General features: G+C 40.2%; 1 protein-coding gene across 1 annotated transcript in view; it reads left to right on the forward strand.

Annotated features, from left to right (window-relative positions):
• The window catches only part of ntn4.S (netrin 4 S homeolog), a 79,317-nt gene that overhangs the window by 46,609 nt on the left and 13,513 nt on the right, over nucleotides 1–19,195 (forward strand). The window contains exons 6-7 of the mRNA XM_018256005.2: nucleotides 11,758–11,971; nucleotides 17,349–17,461. Coding sequence (XP_018111494.1) covers nucleotides 11,758–11,971; nucleotides 17,349–17,461 — 327 coding nt within the window. The remainder of the gene's footprint in view (nucleotides 1–11,757; nucleotides 11,972–17,348; nucleotides 17,462–19,195) is intronic.

Below are 19,195 nucleotides of genomic sequence, written 5' to 3' on the forward strand. Positions count from 1 at the left end.
CAGCCCTTTAGCAGTAAAGATCTGTGTCTCCAAAATGCCCCAGTAACTCCCCATCTTCTTTTCTGCTGATTCACTGCGCATGCTCTGTGCTGCTGTCACTTACTGAGCTTAGCGACCCACTCACAATATACAGGACACATAGAATAGAAATGTCCCAATATAAGACTGATTAGTATTCAATACAGAAAATTACTACATGACAGCTCAGAAACCAGTGCAACTTACATCAGCTCTGTAGAATAAGCATATATGACAGGCCAACCTCGTTTTCTGCTTGATAACTTGTGATGACCCCTACGTTTAGCTTCTCAACAACTGCTCAGAGCCCACTGAGCATGTGAGTATCGCAGACACTTTCCAAGGTGACCCCCTGTGACAAGTTTGAAATCTTAGATCATGCAATTGAGAAGCTGAAACTTTAGGCTGGTGCAATAAGTTCAGTATATAAAATCTGGCATTTTTAAGCCATATTCATTTTTAGGGTTTAGTTCACCTTTAAAGGAGAAGGAAACATCACTGGGGTTGCCAATTTGTTAAGCATCCTCCAGTGATTATAATCGCTTACTTGAGACTCAGGCAGGTGCTTCTGTTCCTGATCCACCTTCTTCTTGGATACTCTGTACTGTCTGGGTGTGCATGCACAATAAAGTAAGAAGCCACACTTAAAAGCAAAAAGCCTTATTTTCAGTCTACTGCACATGCGTACCCAGACAGCATCAAACATCCAAGATGTGAAAGAAGGATTTCCATGTAGTGGTACTACAGAAGTGCCCAGGTTGGTGCAATTTTCATTGAACAGGAGCAACAGGCCAGGGTCTTAGGCAAGGTTTTTATAATTACTGGGGGGTGCCTAAAATTTGGCCTTTCCACTTCCATTAAAACAAATGGTTAAATATAAACCTCTGGCTTAGGTGGGGACAAATGGCTGTAGGTTGGGTTCACTGGGAAGAGAAACGTTTAGGTAATTTGTGTTACATGTCTCAATAACACTTGTGCATTATTAATTATGTACCTCCTGTTTTAAAATATAAAGGCATTAGAAGACACAGAGGAGTTAAATGATCTGTAGGTCATGATAACTTCTAGTATCCTTATATTTTACAGCGATAGAATAAGTACAATTTGGCTTTTCATGCCTGTGGCAAAAACTCACACAGTCTTTATGTATTATGATAATAATATTTAATAATATTTACGGTAAAACAAATATGTTTCATTAAATATGCAAAAGACTCCATTCCTTTTTTCCCCTGTTTCTTTTCAATATAATGTTTCTCTCCACAAAGGGTTCAGCTTCTGATCATCATGTGGCGCCTTGTATTAAATTTCAGTCCAGCTGTGTGAAATAATATTTCTGTTAATGGATGCACTTAGTAACTCACAATAAGTTTGATGTTTCTATTTGAAAGCACTTTTATCTCAGCACCCTGAAATAAAATCCTTTACTGTAAACCAATCTTGAATTCCCATAAACCTTTAAAAGCACATATTGTGTCCATTTGTGGTTCTACAAACGAAGCATGCAAAAAACAAAAGTTAGCATACTCAGGTTCTGCAGTTAGGAGGCCTCATAAGGGCTGGGCAAAAATAAACAAGATTATAATCAATCTGTTTATCTATAATCTATCATCTTTTTTGTATTTATTTCTCTGCCATCTGTTGTTCTGTCTGTAGACTGCAGCATTAGAGACACGATAGGGCACTTTGGCACTCGTTTACTGCACATTATGCTCTTAAACCTTCCCCCCTAGCCTTCTGGCAACAGAGGTCAAGACATTTTTTCAAATTGTCCAATAGGCTGGGGCTGCACACAGCCAGTAAACATCCAGGTCGATGCACAAGCCATGGGTGCAAGAGACTTTGAGGACCTTTCCAGAGTTCTAGTTTGGTTCCTGACCCCTTATGCCTTTTGGCTACAAGGGGAAAGATAAATGGACGCCCTAGCCTTGATGTGAAGGAGGTTTGAAGGCCCTTGGCTTCTTCTGGCCTTTTGGCCAGGTGGTTGGGGACAACTCCCATTCACCTAGCCTTGGTGAATAGGAGTCTGAAGACTCAAGTTCATTTCAAGCCTTTTGGCTGGGTGATCTAAAGTTTTAACTGACTTAGCCTTAAGGCTAAGTCATGCACCCTTTGCAACTCTGTGTTGGTATTTGCACTTCTTTGCACTAGGTGAAAAAGCACATCAGGCCTCAATAAACTACTGCGCTAACTTGTATTTCTGAATGACATATGATTTAGAGGACAGGTAGGGGACAGTAGGGGGGGATGTCTATGGGCTATCCCCCTCACTAGAGCATCACTGCTGAATGCTGGTAGTGTTGTATTCATAGGGATAGCTGCAAGTCTCTGCACTTCAAATGAAGTGAAGAAACCTGTGGCAATTCTACAGCAAGGAAAGGTAGTTGTTCTCTTCCAGCCAATGATGAATACAGTGCCAGCTGTATTTGTTAGGGGGGGGGCACAGGTCTCTGCACTTCTACAATGGAGAAAGGCAGTGTGCAAAGTGCAAGAAACAGCAAAGATTTTTGCATTTTGTACACTGTCTTGGAGGTCATATATGACCCCTCTGATCTTTGATCCATATCAAAGTTATGGACTATATCTAAATTAGTTGTCTATTAAATACAGTACATCTAACGTAAATGTTTGAGAAAAAAAATAAGGCCAAAGGCTGACTTTACTTTATGTGAATCCATCTAGCTTTTGTGGGGAGTCATACAATACCGAAGATCCAGAATGCTAGGAAGAGATTAGAGACCCGTAGAGAGTCTTATAAACAATACAGCTCTATTTTAAAGGCTACAAGCAAACGTGATTTGGAAAATACTGTCAGCTGCACTCACTTTACTCAAGGGGCATGTGGATTCAACTACGTTCCACTGAATTTTCTTTCCTGTTGCCCGCTCCAACTCTAGCATGTCCTGGCAGAACAAAGGGGAAGTGTGTCAGGCTTACGTAAAAGGTCAGAACAAAACAGAAGTCGCAAATAACATAATAAAATATATGCAGCTTGCACATACAGTAGCTATATAGTGGTGCAAAATGTTCAACGGTATCAGGTGACACAACATATGGAATATTTTCCAGTTGCTTGTATTGGAATCCACATCCCCTGCACCCGGACCTGCCAGTGACTAGATACACCACTGAGGAGATATAGCTCCTTAGTGACCAACCAATAATTTATACAAGTCTAGTGCAGCTAGATAATGAAAGTAATGAATGGCTTCTTGGTTTACTGGTCATGGTGAAAAGTAGATTTTTCTTTGTCAATGAGGCCCACGTCTCACCAAGGGGCAAATTCACTAAAGGACGAAGAGCCTAACGCTAGTGTTAATTCGCTAGCGTAGCGCATTTTCGTTAATTCGCCGGTTCACTAATGGACACTGGCGTAAATTTGCTAGTGTTACTTCGCACCCTTACACCTGGCGAATTTGCGCAACGGACATAACTACGCAAATTCACTGACGCACGCATTTTTCTGAACACTACCCTTTACGCCAGACTTCCTTCGCCACCTCAGACCAGGCGAAGTGCAATAGAGTAGATAGGGATTGCTTCAAAAAAAAAGTTAAAAATTTTTCTAAGTCCCAAAAAACGCTGACGTTTTTTCTTTTTTTATGGGTGATAGGCTGAAAAAGATCGAAAAATTTTTTGGGGCTACCCTCCTTCCCCCCTACATTTCCTAACTCATGGCACCTTAACTATACAGTGGGCACATGTGTAGGGCAAAATAAAAAATGTATTTGCTGTTTTGAAGGTTTCCCAGGCTTGTGTAGTGATGCTACATATACCTCCACTGTAACTTCAATTTGCCGCCGTATGCAAATTAAGCATCGCTAGTGTAACTTCGCTTTGCTTGGCGAATTAACGCTAGTGCAACTTTGCAACCTTACGCTTCCCCTGAGCTTCGGATTTCGGATTTTAGTGAATTTGCGTAGCTCTGGTGAAAATACGCCTGGCAAAGTGCGGCGAAGCGGACGCTGGCGCAACTACGAATCTTAGTGAATTTGCCCCCAAATGTTAACAGAATACACCATATGTCTAACTGCAAACATTCATATCTTTTCCTTTATATATTTGTTTTTTTTCAGTGCGCTCAATGCAAGTGTTGGATTTATGCGGGACAATTGTAAATTTTGAGGTGACTGCTAATTGGGAAACTTAAGGTGGCCATACACGGATAGATCCGCTCGTTTGGCGATGTCGCCAAACGAGCGGATCTCCCTCCGATATGCCCACCTTGAGGTGGGCAATATCGGGCTGATCCGATCGTGGGCCCTAGGGCCCAACGATCGGATCCTAGCGTTCGCCAAACGGGCGGTCGGATCGCGGGACCGCATCAACGAACAGATGCGGCCGCAATCCGACGGGATTTTTAACCCCATCCGATCGAGATCTGGCCGACTTTCGGCCAGATCTCGATCGGGGAAGCCCGTTGGGGGCCCCCATACACGGGCCAATAAGCTGCCGACTTGGTCTGTCGGCAGCTTTTATCGGCCCGTGTATGGCCACCTTTACTCTTTTCTAAGCAACATTCAGGCCTGGATTTGTGTGCGTAGGGGGGCAGGAGGTTAGGGAAGCATGCCACCCAGATGCATCTGAATTTGTTCAAAAGCACTGGGGTTTCGCAAGAGGACAGCTCTTTAAATCTCCTGTATTCCAAATTTCCAGCGCTCTGGAGTGAAATATGTGCATTTGTGCCCAAGTCAAAGGCAATCAGGCACAGAATGATGCGACAGATATTGTATAGAGGAAGAGGTGGCACAGTGGATGGCGCAGAATTTGATTCTGAGTCTGTGTGGGATTTTTACAGATTTTACACCAGTTTTCTCCCACTCTCCAGAATATAAAGGCAGCTTTATTGCACTGTACTTACTGCCTAGTGTAGGCACATATTTGGTACAGGGTTCCCTTCCCCCAGAGCACACAATGCACCAAATAAAATGCAACCAGCCCATGGTACATGTACAGAGTAAATATCTGCAAACTTAAAGTTGAAGTGCTTTACCAGCAAGTACTATTATTTTTAATTATTATTCAGTGTACAGTTGTACTTATTATTATACAGATTTTTCAAGATAGGTAGGCAGATCAAGGTTTTCAAGCCAATTTGGTTCTCATGCCTATCCAGCAAACAGCCGTCAGCCAGAAATTCATTTGGTGGGTGGCTATTTGAACTTGTTATCATAAGCTTTCTTTATGAGATGTTGAAAGTGCTGCTTATTCAATTTTCTCCTTCATTGCCAGAAATAATAAACAAAATAGATATGCTTATTTTTATCAATAATCATATCAATCAATACTATGCAGAATGGTGTTGTTGGATGAACAAATCACAGTCTGGCAGGGAAATTCTTCAAGGTCTTTTTTTTTTTTTTTTACAACTTGCTGATTTTTGTTTGCCAGTATCAGATTTGTCTTGGCACATTGTGCACAAACACCATGACACTTATTTGGCTGGTGTTAAAATAAATGCACTGGTGGTCATTGATAAGCTCTGAAGAACAGAATGACTAAAGTTTTTCTCAGTAGATTTATAGAGTATCTCTGAAATATAAACAAACACCAAGCATGATTCTTTGAAGTACTGCACTGATTCTCTGTTGGGCTTCTCCCGGGGCTTTGTGTTAGTGGGTCAGTTTAAAACTTTGCCCAGCACTTGTGTGGTCAAAGCACGCAAAGCTCCATATGTAGGCAGAAGCTTATCCTACAAAGAAGTTAAGGTGGCCATAGAGGCACTCATTCGTATGATATTCGGTGTGTGTATGGTGGGACACGAGCCAACCAATATCGGCAGAAGACTTGGATATCGGTTGGCTCGTCAATCAGGCTGGCCGAAAAAATTTGATTGTGCAGGCTCCCTAACATCGGCCATTGTTAGTGCTGAATCGTCAGATACAGGTAGAATTCTACCTGTATATCTGATGATTCGTCTCTACACGTATGTATTGAAACAAACAGTGTTCAGAAAAAGATTTTTTTTTCCAAAAAAGGCAGTAATTGTAATGTCTGTGGCCACCTTTACTCTAGCCTCTAGGCGCTCTTTATAATTCTACCTGTGTCCCTGCTGCTCTAATGCCATGCTATGCCACTGGTGCTTAGACCATGCCCCCCAGTTTTACTATGAGAGGCAATTAGGGTGATCTCAATATATTATTACAGAAGTTTTACAACTTGCTTAAATCAAAAAATATAAACCATAAAACCTCAGAATCCATAAAGCTAAATCCTGTTTTTGTATTTTAATTTTAAAATATTAGACCTTGCCCTGCCATGTTAGAGTTGCTCTAGTAACATTAACAGGTGGAGAGCAGAGTTGTTAATGTTATTTGCTTGTAATGTAAATAAACATCTGCTACCTAGGGAAGAGTGGTTTAGCCCCATGTCCAAAAACAACCTGGAAGTTTTAGTTGGGATTATCGAGTTCTCTTTGTGTGGTAAATAATTATTATATTTAGTATTGCTTAGTAGGAATTAGCTCATGAATTGCTACTTTATTGTAATGTTTTCTCTTAGTGGCACAGTCATACACAGTTCATTAGTAATTTAGTATCTGTGCAATTGCATGCATTAAAAAAACAAGGGTTTTCTAGTTAAGGCGTTATGATCATATAATTGTCAGGCTATAATTGGGTGAATCCCATATGGGGTAAACCCCAATGGCCCTTTTATGGGGGCCTTCTGACAGCCTGACTAATTGATATCAGCCTGAAATTTGGGCAGATATCTGTTGGGCAGATTTATAAATCCCATAGAGCGAGGGTTAATGCAGTCTGGTCCTTAGGCCTGCAGTATGATCCAATTGACCAAGCCCCATTTGCCAAGCCTGCCATACATGTAGATATCAAATTGTGTGGGGATGAAGCAAAGATCAGATATGTCTACACTTAAAATAAGGAGTTGGTTTTAAAATGATCTGACTTGGTAATGCAAAATAAAGCTTTCTGAAAACAGAAGGTATTTACTTGCCTCATGCCATATACACATGCCTTAATACCACAAATGAGATTTTAACTCTCACATGAGGCATTATGGGTGGAGACATGCAAATCACTCCTTTATGTACCTTTGGCCAACTATGCATCCAGAACAGCTGGTTTTATAGCACAAATACAGCCTAATGTTTCAGAGCCATATATCCAAACTTGCAGACAGCCTGTTTCAATCTTGTTAGATCTCATTAGTGCAAAATATTGGAGCATGGCTTCTGAGTGGTCAGGACTTGTGGAGTAGCCAAGCAGAGAACCTAGCCTGGTTAGGGTGAGATTTTCTAAAAGGAACCAAAAAGCCCTTCTCTTGCAAGACATGCAAAATAAAGCCTTCTGAAAACAGAAGGTATTAACTTGGCTCATGCCATATACATAGCACCGCCTCATTTGTGATATTAAGGCAGTGCTATGTATGTGGCATGAGGCAAGTAAGAGAAGGTCTTTTCGGCTCCTTTTAGCCCATCTCACCCTAACCAGGTTTGTTTCTCTGCTGATTTTTACTCTATAAAGCTGCCCATGTTCAGGCCAATAAAAGCTGCCATCTCAGTCCCTCTAGTCAGCAGCTTATTAGTCTGTACATGGGGCTCACCAATGCACCTGCCTGATTCATATCTGGGGAAACATTGTCCCAATTAATTGATTGCACTCTAATAATGGAGTGGTATTTTTGTTCATATTCTGTATAACATGGGTTTGTTATATACAGCTTCCGCATCTTTCTTGCTCTTGTTGTTATGCTTTTAGTTATAGAAACATACAAATATCTGCCATAGTGATGGTGACATATTTAGTAAGTGCTAATACTACACATTTGATGCAGGGCCAGTTGTAGTAAAAATAAAACTATAGTACATTTAGACAGGTAACATGGAAATGGATATACTAGTTCTTGTTATGTTATTAAGATATTTATTGTTTCAGAAGATGCAGAAAGCATTACAACTACATCATCCCTTCTTCCACCTTTGTTCAAGAACACTTTGCCATCACTCAGCAAACTTGTGTTTAATCTATCACTGATTACTTTGTGTAAGTAGCCACTTGTATATTTTAGAACTGTCAGACCAATACACAATTACTTTCATGGTTTTTGGTTTGCAAAAAAAGCAGTGGCGGTGTATTTCTTCAAACCATTCCTCCTAATGGAATTTTAAAATCGCAGTGATGTTGTGGAAGCTTCTGATTCAATGGAACAAGTAGGGCAATCACGAGTACTTGTTAAAATAATGGTGTTATTGTGATTCCTGTATGATGGCTTTCATTATTCTCTGTGTGGCACTTGTTTGCTTTGTCTTTTAGTTCATTTTCTTTATGTGTAGCATTGAAGCTGAGTGCATCCTCTGAGTATGGCAAGTTCAAATCTGTGAGGTCTTTGCTTTAATGTCTTATCGTTGTGTTCTTTTTGAATTGCAGCCAAACGTTAGGTGCATTTCACTGACCTTAAAGTAAGGGGGTTATTATTAAAGTCCGAATGCCATAAAACGCGAAAAAAATTGATTTTGATTGAAGTCAATGGGAAGTCAATGACTTGATGTAGAAGTCAATGGGAGAAGTCCCAAAGATACCCTAATCTGCACTGGGTTTCATGCAATAAAAATTTGTGGTTTTCAGGCAAAAATCTGAAAAAAACTGTTTTTGGGGGTCAAATCGGAAAAATTTGTACCATTCAAATTTTTCACTATTTTGTCGAGTTTTTTCCCCACACAGGAAATTTTTTGGAAAATGTATTGATAAATAAGGGGAAAAAAATCAGTGCAGATTTGGTCGGAGTATCTTTTAGAAAATAATGAGATATTTTCAGATTATGATAAATAACCCCCTAAAACTCAAAGGAATCAAACAGTTGTCCTACTTCTTTTTCTATAAATAAATTAAAATTTGGGTCTCAGTTAGATCAGACGAGAATGCATTTTGTCTTGTGTGCGGAATTCTCTTTGCATTTTGGTGCTACGCCATTTTGTGCAAAAAAGAATGTAAATTTTGTGGGTAGACCTCACACCAATATGGTACCAGGCTTTTTGACACATACTTCAGTATTCAAATACAGATATGGGACCTGTTATCCAGAATGCTCGGGACCTGGGGTTTTCCGGATAACGGATCTTTCTGTAATTTGGGTCTACTAGAAATTCATTTAAACATTAAATAAATCCAATAGGCTGGTTTTCCTTCCAATAAGGATTAATTATATCTTAGTTGGGATCAAGTACAAGCTACTGTTTTATTATTACAGAGAAAAAGGAAATCATTTTTAAAAATTTGGATTATTTATTTTATTATGATAATTAAGTGCTAAGGTGTGTAATTATTTTCTTTTATGTCTTTTCTATGTTCATTTTCTTTCCCCATTCCCCTTTTTTCTTTCTGTACCCTTTGGAAAATGTAAAAATTTAATAAAAAGAGATTTAAAATAAAAATGTGGATTATTTGGATAAAATGGAGTCTATGGGAGACAGCCATTCCGAGCTTTCTGGATATCAGGTTTCCGGATAAGGGATCCTATACCTGTATAAAGAAATGTAGTTTTGTCTCACACTTCAAAGATAATTTCATCAGTAGCATTCTAGTTAGGATTCAGTGTGCATGTACTGTAGTTTGCCGTTGGTTTTGTTTAGCTAAGTATTATCACTGTAGAACTCATTAGTTATGAGGAATTACCAATTAAGACCAAATTGCAATGACAGAGCTTGTATCTTCATGTGTGGGCAATTGGCTGTTCACAGAGTTTGGCATTGCTGGAGATTTCTAATGAGATGGTGTAAACAGTAGATTGCTCTTTCTGCTGAGGGGGCACCCACCAACCAAATAAAGTGTGCTGCATGACGTACGATAAACCGCCTTCTCCCAGAAATGGATGGATTGTGAAGTGAATACGTCTTAGCAGGAATGTTTCTGCAAATGCTGGCAGGCAAAGCTAAATAGCTTTCATAAATTAAGAATGCCATAACTTGTTTGGTATCTCAAAATGTATTCGTTCTTTTTATCAGTCATACTACAAGATGCACACGCAGGAACTGTATGGATAGAGTACCTGGGCTCTTATTTCTCCCAACAAAATAACAGCATTTGTATTTTTTATATTAGCTCGCCATGATTCATGTTTAAGTACCATAACGTTGAATAGTTACTAAAAATAATATAGTGCAGGCAAAAATATATTATATGTTTATTTAAAAACACTTTGGGTTTACGAAAGCGCGGTCAATTTGACAATATGTTTCCGCATATTATCGCTGCGAATATTTTTCAGGCATTAATGTGTACGTATCATTATTTTCAGCAAATGCAGAAACATATTCTTGCGCAAGAAACTTTGCAAATTTATATTTACCGCAGGTTAACAAACTGGCAAAAACATATTCAGCGACAAATTTGTCTATATTGTGTGCACATATTTTTACCACGCTTTACTACGCATCTTCTACTGTTACTTTTCCTTATGATAATAAGTTTGGGGCAAAGTGCACAACCCTGAGGCACAGCTTTTTGTGCTTTTAGGATGGAGCACAAAGGTGTGTGCTTGGGTTTGATGTAGTGCTGCGACAAGCAAGTGGTCATTTCCCTACCACCTTGTGCCTGTGCATTGCCTAAAGCCCAGGTTCAGGTGCTACATGCATGGGCCTTAAAGGGTGCAACTTGCTCTTTAAAATTTTCAAGTCTGGGAAAATGAGCTCTAATGAGTCTTATAATCTTCATAGAGAGAGGATCTAGCTCAAAGGAGTTTACAGTGTTAGGATTTGATAGGAAACAGATGGCAAATGTTACATTTTAAGATTCATGAAATTGCAAAGTATTTAGTTAAGAGCCATACAGCAGCTGTAAAAAGTTGATTTTTGGATAAATTGAGCTTTCCCTGAACAAAAATTTACTTTTTAATCATTTACATTCTATTCTTGTCAGGTTCAGTAGCCTGTAATTCACCAGCATCTGCTTTTCTTTTATGTAGTGGAATTATATTTGCAACTGTGCAACTAAAAGCTACACCTAAACCGGTTTCACATCATCCCATTCTACCCAAAGTTGTTGCCACTTAAATGGAATCAGTTTAGAAAATCATGTATTAATGCATCATTCAAGTATAAAGTGTCCTGCCTTAATGGTGATCATCATCATTTTTGCTCTAACAAAGTGCAGAAGTGTAAGAACTGTACCTCGCTCTGAATGCATCACTGTCTGTTCAGCAACACTGCATCCACCCACCTACTACTGGTAGGTAGGTGCCAGATAGGTATCCCTAGGACTTCAACCCAAATTGTTTTTTACACAGTTTTATGAACCCAGTCTAAACAAATGATGTATGCAGCTTATATACTGATATAGCCTACAGGTGTGTGAGGCATGTTTAATATGGTTTTGTTTCCCTTTAAATTATTGGATGAAAATTTAACTGTGATACGCATCTCTAGATACATCAAAAGCTTACCCAAACCAAGGTATCTGTAGGTTTATGAACCTACTGTACGTTGCTTAAAGCCTTGGCAGACTTCTTAGTAAATCTCCTAAGCAGGACTTTTGGAGAGCTCCAAATAATTTTGTTTAGATCACTCTGCCAAATGCATTCCATGTGAAGTGTATTCCATGACTCCTTAATTGTGTACTACCTTCTCAAACTTAATGACATTCTGCTGCTTTATTCACTGTAAATTCTTTTATCTACAAATGGTCACTAACTATATAGGTGAACCCTTTATTGCTTCCATCAGACACACTATATTACAACAGTTTGTTAAATACAAAAACTAAAACATCTTCTTTATATTTACAGCATGTTCTTGCCATCCCGTTGGATCAGCTGTACTTCCCTTTGGTAACATCACATTATGTGATCCCACAAATGGAGACTGCCCGTGCAAGCCGGGGGTAACTGGTCCTCATTGTGATCAATGCATGGTTGGCTACTGGGGATTTGGAGAGTATGGTTGCAGGCCATGTGACTGTGCAGGCAGTTGTGATCCACTTACTGGGGATTGTATCACCAAGTAAGTTCTGCCATGTTTAGATTGACTGTACCTATATTTTGCTCAGGAACATAATGCTGAACACCTTGTCCCGGATTTAGTACTCCGTTTATATTTAAAGCCTATGTAAATATTACTGGTTAGAAACCTTGAGACCTCAAATTATATTCATTCATTATTTTCAATTAATATTATTTATATTCATTATTATATATTGATAACATATACAGCTATCAATAAACAGTGTATGTTTCAAACTACTACTCTTCAACTTTAATGAAACGGGTCGAGTAGATGGCTTATCTAACCCAATCAGCATATTTACCTACATTTAAAATTCTTATTATTAAGTTATACTTGGTATAGCATTTTCCATAAAGTTAACAATTCGAGCAAATTAACCCTCCCCCTTCCCTAGTTTTACCTTTTGTTGGTAAGACCAGAGAAGGGGGAAACTAGTTAGGCTAGCCTTACAGGGGTTAATTCAGGATCTTAAATATATAAATCTTAATCTTTGCTGATTTGCCGATTCAACTGGTAGGCTATGTCTAGTTGTAAAGGCCAATAAACAGATTGCATAGATAGTCTGAAGACTCATCAGTAGGAGATTGCATCTGCCTGGAGTAGTCTTCACGACAGAAACATACAAACTTCCATGCACATGCAAATGTAACGTATGGAGTCCTAAACCCAGAACTAACTCCAAGGTTCAGGTCTAAGCCTACTCTTCTGCCTGTAGCAGCAGCCTTTGGCTTTGGGTGGAGCCGTCCTCTACTCAGATGGCGCCAGGTCTTAATGTGGGAGAACCAGGGAAAGAGTTCTGTGCGAGCAAGGGAACCGTAGGTGCGAACAGAAAAGGAGAGTAGGAGCGATGTCAGGGACAGGCCGGGTTGATACCAGTCAGAAAGGTGCAGTACCAAATTGAGAGACAAAGTATAGTCAGGGTCACAGGCTGGGTCAGAATACCAAGGTAACGGGTTCAAGACAGGAACTGAGAGAATGGTCGAGGTACAGGCTAGGATCAGGACTGGCAGCATAGTAGACAGGAACAGGGACAGGTAGGGTCGAACACAGAAGAAACACACCATAAACACACCCAGGAACTTTCAAAAATAGACCTATGTTGGGCAATGAATAACTGTCAACTCGCCCTTTAAATTTTCAAGTTTTGCTCCAATGCGCGCTGATGTAATGACGCTAACGCGTGTCAAACCCTGAAACGCACATATAAGGAAACAGCACTCATGGTCATGCCAGATTTCAGGACTGCAGGCGTCCCTGCAAGCAGTGGGGTGGGCATTCCAGGCCACCCCGCTAGACCACCAGGGTCAGGTATTTTTTTTACATTACCCCCCCCTCTAGAGGGGGCCACAGGACCCCTAGGCTTGTCAGGGAACCTGGTATGAAACTGCTTTACCAACCAATCAGCCTTATCTTCAGAGGCAGAGACCCAAGACCTCTCCTCAGGACCATAGCCAATGGAGCAGCTTACCCCTAGAAAGATGTGAATCCACCAACCTCTGCACCAAATACTCCGGCTGGCCCTCAAGGTGCAGAAGACTGTCTTATGGCTCTGGCAGGCTGTAACAAGGAGCATGAAACAAGTTAAAAATTTTAAGCTCAGAAGGGAGTTCTAGACGAACAGTACTGGGATTGATGATCTCAGACACAGAAAAAGGACCAATAAATTTAGGTCCTAATTTAGCAGAAGGGACTTTCAATTGAATATTTTTAGATGATAATCAAACCTTGTCCCCAATACGATACTCAGAACCTTCTGGCAAACTATAGAAATATGATCCACAAAGGAATTTACTGCAGGCATATCAGAGGATCAATCTTAAAATGAAAAGGCTCTAGGATTATGGCCAAAAACAGTACAAAAAATGGAGATTCCCCAGTGGACGAGTGCGTAACATTATTAAAGGCAAACTCAGCCCAGGGAAGGAAGTCTGCCCAGAGTGACTGATTGCTGGAAACATAACATCTAAGATATTGTTCTAAGGACTGATTCATTCTTTCTGTCTAACCATCAAAGAGTTCAGAAATCAAGGGAAGGGGATAATGGTTCTTAATCATAATCTTGTTTAAACCACTATAATAAATACAGGGTCTTAGGCCCTAGGGATGTAGCGAACTGTTCGCCGGCGAACTAGTTCGCGCGAACTTCGACTGTTCGCGTCCGCCGCAAGTTCGCGAACGTCGCGCGACGTTCGCCAATAGGCGTTCGCGTCAAAATCGGTCGCCCATTCGACCATTCGATCGCTAAAATCGAACGATTTTCGTTCGATTCGAACGAAAATCGTTCGATCGAACGATTAAAATCCTTCGATCGTTCGAATCGAACGATTTTCGGATGATCGAAGTTCGCGAACAGTTCGCGAACAGTTCGCAAATTATGCCGGTGTTCGCGAACGGCGTTCGCGAACACATCGGCGGCGGTTCGCTACATCCCTATTAGGCCCCCATCTTTTTTCTCGACAAAAAAGAAGCCAGCCCCTGCTGGAGAAGAGGATGGTCTTATAAAGCCTTGTTACAGTTTTTTTTTAATATATTCCTCCATAGCCTGAGTTTCAGGCAAAGATAGAGGATAGGTCCTACCGTTAGGAGGAGACAACCCTGGTATTAACTCAATGGCACAATCATAAGGCCGATGAGGAGGAAGGGTTTTGGCAGCTTTTTTCAAGAACACATCAGCAAAAGAAAAATAAGGAGAAGGCAAGCCTTCCAAAGAAGTTGCAGCCAGGACATGAGATGATTTAAAGCAGGACAGCTTGCAAGCTGTCCCCCATTGCATTTCACTAGTTAGCCAGTTCACTTGGGGGTTGTGCTTCTGCAGCCATAGAAGGCCTAGAATTATAAGAGTTTGTGGGCAATTGATAATAAAAAATTAAATTTGCTCAGCATGGTTACCTAAGGATATAGTGAGGTTACCAGAAGAGGATGGCACTAACCCATTCCCTAGGGCACTTCCATCTATGGCCACTAATTGGAACAATGGAATTAGGGGTTTAAAGGGTATGCTGTGCAAAGCTCATATCCAAAAAATTACCTGCCACCCCAGAGTTTAGGAAGGCCGCACCTTGTATGCAAACCTTGTCCCAATTTAAGAAGACCAGGAGAAACAATTGCAAAGAAGAAAATTGCTGGGGAGTAGAAATGGCATAACCCTGAACAGGACTTCCCAGACTCTTCAGGTTCTGCCGTTTCCCAGCCACTTGGGACAAGTGTCTCATAAATGCCCCTTTTCCCCACAGTATTTGCATAACCCACTATGATCCTTTTTTTCAGAGGATAAAAGGGTGGTACCCAGTTGCATGGGTTCCTTGGAGGGCTTAGGGGCAACAAAAGGGGGTTTTGGTGCCAAGTCAGGGGAACACTTAAAAGAAGTAACCGTGAACAACTCCTCCTGGTGTCTCTCCTATGCCTCTTATCAATCTGAATAGCCAGATGCATAAAGGAATCTAGGGAGGATAGAGGAGGCAAATTTACCAAATAATTTTTAATAGTCGCGGCCGGACCTGCCCTGAATTGACTTTTCAAGGCCATATCATTCCAGCCTGTCTCTACCGCCCAACGGCGGAATTATGTTCAATAATCCTCGAATCTTGCCTTGCTTGAGATTACATATGGCTGCATCGGCAGAGGTGGCACATTCGCAATCATCATACATAATGGCCATTACCTTAAAGAGATCCTGTCATCAGAAAACATGTTTTTTTCAAAACGCATCAGTTAATAGTGCTATTCCAGCAGACTTCTGCACTGAAATTCATTTCTCAAAAGAGCAAACAGATTTTGTTTATATTCAATTTTGAAATCTGAAATGGGGCTAGACATTTTGTCAATTTCCCAGCTGCTCCTGGTCATGTGACTTGTGCCTGCACTTTAGTAGAGAAATGCTTTCTGGCAGGCTGCTGTTTTTCCTTCTCAATGTAACTGAATGTGTCTCAGTGGGACATGGGTTTTTACTATTAACAGGCAGCTGTTATCTTGTTTTAGGGAGCTGCTATCTGGTTACCTTCCCATTGTTCTTTTGTTTGGCTGCTGGGGGGGGGAAAGGGAAGGGGGTGATATCACTCCAACTTGCAGTACAGCAGTAAAGAGTGATTGAAGTCACATGCACATGCACAAGTCACGTGACTTGGGGCAGCTGGGAAATTGACAATATGTCTTGCCCCATGTCAGATTTCAAAATTGAATATAAAAAAATCTGTTTGCTCTTTTGAGAAATGGATTTCAGTGCAGAATTCTGCTGGAGCAGCACTATTAACTGATTCATTTTGAAAATATTTTTTTTTCCCATGACAGTATCCCTTTAAAAAAGGCATCTAAGGAGAGACTGGCTGGATCGCAAGAGGAAGGCTGAAAGCCCAAAGTTGTGGATCCCCTTGCAGTAAGGTTATTACAAAGTGTACCCTTGACTCCTCCATCAGGAAAGAGTGGGGTAGGAAGCCAAAATGGAGTTTACAGGCCTCCTGGAAAGCAAAAAAATCTGCTGCGGTCCCCAGCGAACTTTTCAGGAAAAGGAATCTTTGGCTCAATGAAGGGGTTACCCACAGGAGAAGGTGGGGGACTGCTTGCCTGAACGAGAGTTGACACAGGAGCAGTCAGTTACTGCTGAACTTGATCCAGCCTGGCTTATAGTCCCTGGAGACGTTGGACTATCTGGTCTTGTTTCGCCTCCTGTTCTCCGAGACGATGAAGGAGACTTGGGAGAATGGCCTCAGTTGTAGCGGAAGAGGCGGTGGCTCGAGCAGCGTATATCTGGCCCAATGCAATGTAATGGATGGAGTCCCAAACCCAGAACTAACTTCAATAATACCGAGATAGCTGGTTCAAGAGGATCCGAGAGAATGGTCGAGGTACAGGCTAGGGTCAGGACTGGCAGCAGACTAGGCAGGAACAGGGACAGACAGGGTCAAACACAGAAGAAACACACTATAAACGCACCCAGGAACTATTATAAATAGACCTACGTTGGGCAATGAGTAACTGTCAAATACCCCTTCAAATTTTTTCATCCGCGTCAAACGGAAGCGCGTGTATAAGGAAACAGCACACATCGGCTCGCCAGATTTCAGGACTGCTGGCGTCCCCATGAGCAGCACGGCAGGTGTCCCTGCTGCCTGCTCGACCACCAGGGTCAGGTAATTTCTTTATAGCAAAGAGGCTGATCCAGCCAATCCAAATACACTGCTGTGTTTCTCTGAGAAGACTGTTAACCTATTTTGCATGCCAACATTTATTGTAGATAATTTAAATCCAGTAAGCCTAGATTTATTTGATTTAAAGCTGAAGTACAATTTTCTATTTACTATTTCACTTTGTAAATGTAAGGTTGAACAATACACTCTATGTTGATAGTTTTAAACAATGTAATGCCTTTACTTCACAGTATGGATATCGACTGGTATCGTGAATTTCCTGAACTAAAGTCTGTGTATAATGAGAGTCAGCTATCCAGAACCTGGGAAGATGAACAAGGATTTTCAGCTCTCCGCCATTCAGGTAAGTTGTTTCTGTTTTCATACCAAATAATTAAAGCAAACGTATACCCTGCTTGTAAGCAGGATCTGTGTTTCCTAGGAGTTAAGATACGCTAACATTTGTGAAACCCTTTCTAATTTAATTTTTTCTGTATAAATATGACCTAAAACGTGATCTTTTACCTAAAACTAGGTAATAAGAACCATACTAAACAAATGGGTTAAAACACACAGAGCTTGATGAATATGTACATACTGTATTTGTATGTGCCAATAGTATGTGAAACTCCAGGATACTGAATTCATTTAAAGAGAAAAATTGAGTCAGGTGTTAAGTCAAGGGAATGATGATGAAGTGTGTGGGAGGACCTGCCTTACTTAGCCTCCAGTCCACTCTTTTACAAATGGAGGCAATTTAACACCATTGTTACTCATTCCAGGATTTGTTGACCAACAAAAATTACAACAAGAAAAGCATATAATACTCAGGGACACCCCTCTTTCATTGGCAAATGTCAGTGTTAATATGTCCACCTTTGTTGGAATACTACTATCCAAGTCTATTGATACTAGTTTGCTGCTAAAGACTACTGTATGTGGATAAGTCAGAAGGCTACTGGTTCTGTGTTCTGTGAGGCAAAAATAAGGGTTTTTTTTTTTTTGCTTGAATGAAAATCACTGGTGTAACACTGGTGCCCTTCACCTTGCTTAATAAAAAACAACAACACAGGCCAGGGATTTTTCTCAGAAGAGCACCATGGGGTGATCCTCTTCTTTCTTCCTTCTTAAGTGCCCATATTTAAGCGCTTAGAGGAAAAGATTCACAAAACAACTATATATGCTATTATATATGTGCTGCACTACGTTTATTTGTCCTTGAAATAAAGGTCAAGAGTTAGTGAGTCATGCAACAGGACAATGATACCAAACACAGTCAATCTACCAAAGAATGGTAAGCACAGAAGTAAGGTACTTTTTTGGAATAGCCGATACCTAATCTTAATCCTATATATGTAAATGTTTGAAAACTACATCAATCAGGCATGTGAGGAAACCCACCAACACCTTTAGATTAACCTGTTCTGTAATGGTCTAAAATTTCCCCAAACTGATGTGCAGGGCTGATCAACATTTACCGGAAAAGTTTTAGTTATTGTTGCCCAAGGAGGCACACCAGTTACTAAATGGTTCACATACTTTTGCTACACAGAAATAAGCCACTTAAGATCATTTTCCTCAATAAATAAAAGAACAATTTATAGTTTACATATGTGTGTGCATATATAGATCTTTTATGTATGTTATACATGTGCACTGAGGTTAATTTAGAGGGGTTGAACAAAATGGGCCTTTGTCTTATTTCAACCAAAATCAACGAATTATATAAATATAATATTTTTGACTAATTTGTTTAATTGTATTCTTGTTATGTAGTCTTAGGACTTGTGTAAAAACAGATTGGGTTTAAGGTCATATTTATGCAGAAATATTAAACTGATAAAAATTTCAGACACCACTTTGTTTTTTTGTTTTTTTTTTATAGCAAAACCTTTATATTTCTGCATATTTGCACTTACAGTATAAATGCTTCATTTCATGCCCCATCTAAGGTAAATATGGCAAGAGCAATGACATGGCATTATATGGAAATGCTGTAAGGTCTGGTCATACCTTACAGATGTACACCTCCTGTACTGTTAATATATATGTGTGTGTGTGACTTTATTAAAATATTTCCATATTTATTTCCCTCAAA

This window comes from Xenopus laevis, chromosome 3S (assembly GCF_017654675.1).
Source record: "Xenopus laevis strain J_2021 chromosome 3S, Xenopus_laevis_v10.1, whole genome shotgun sequence".
Classification (NCBI taxonomy): domain Eukaryota; kingdom Metazoa; phylum Chordata; class Amphibia; order Anura; family Pipidae; genus Xenopus; species Xenopus laevis.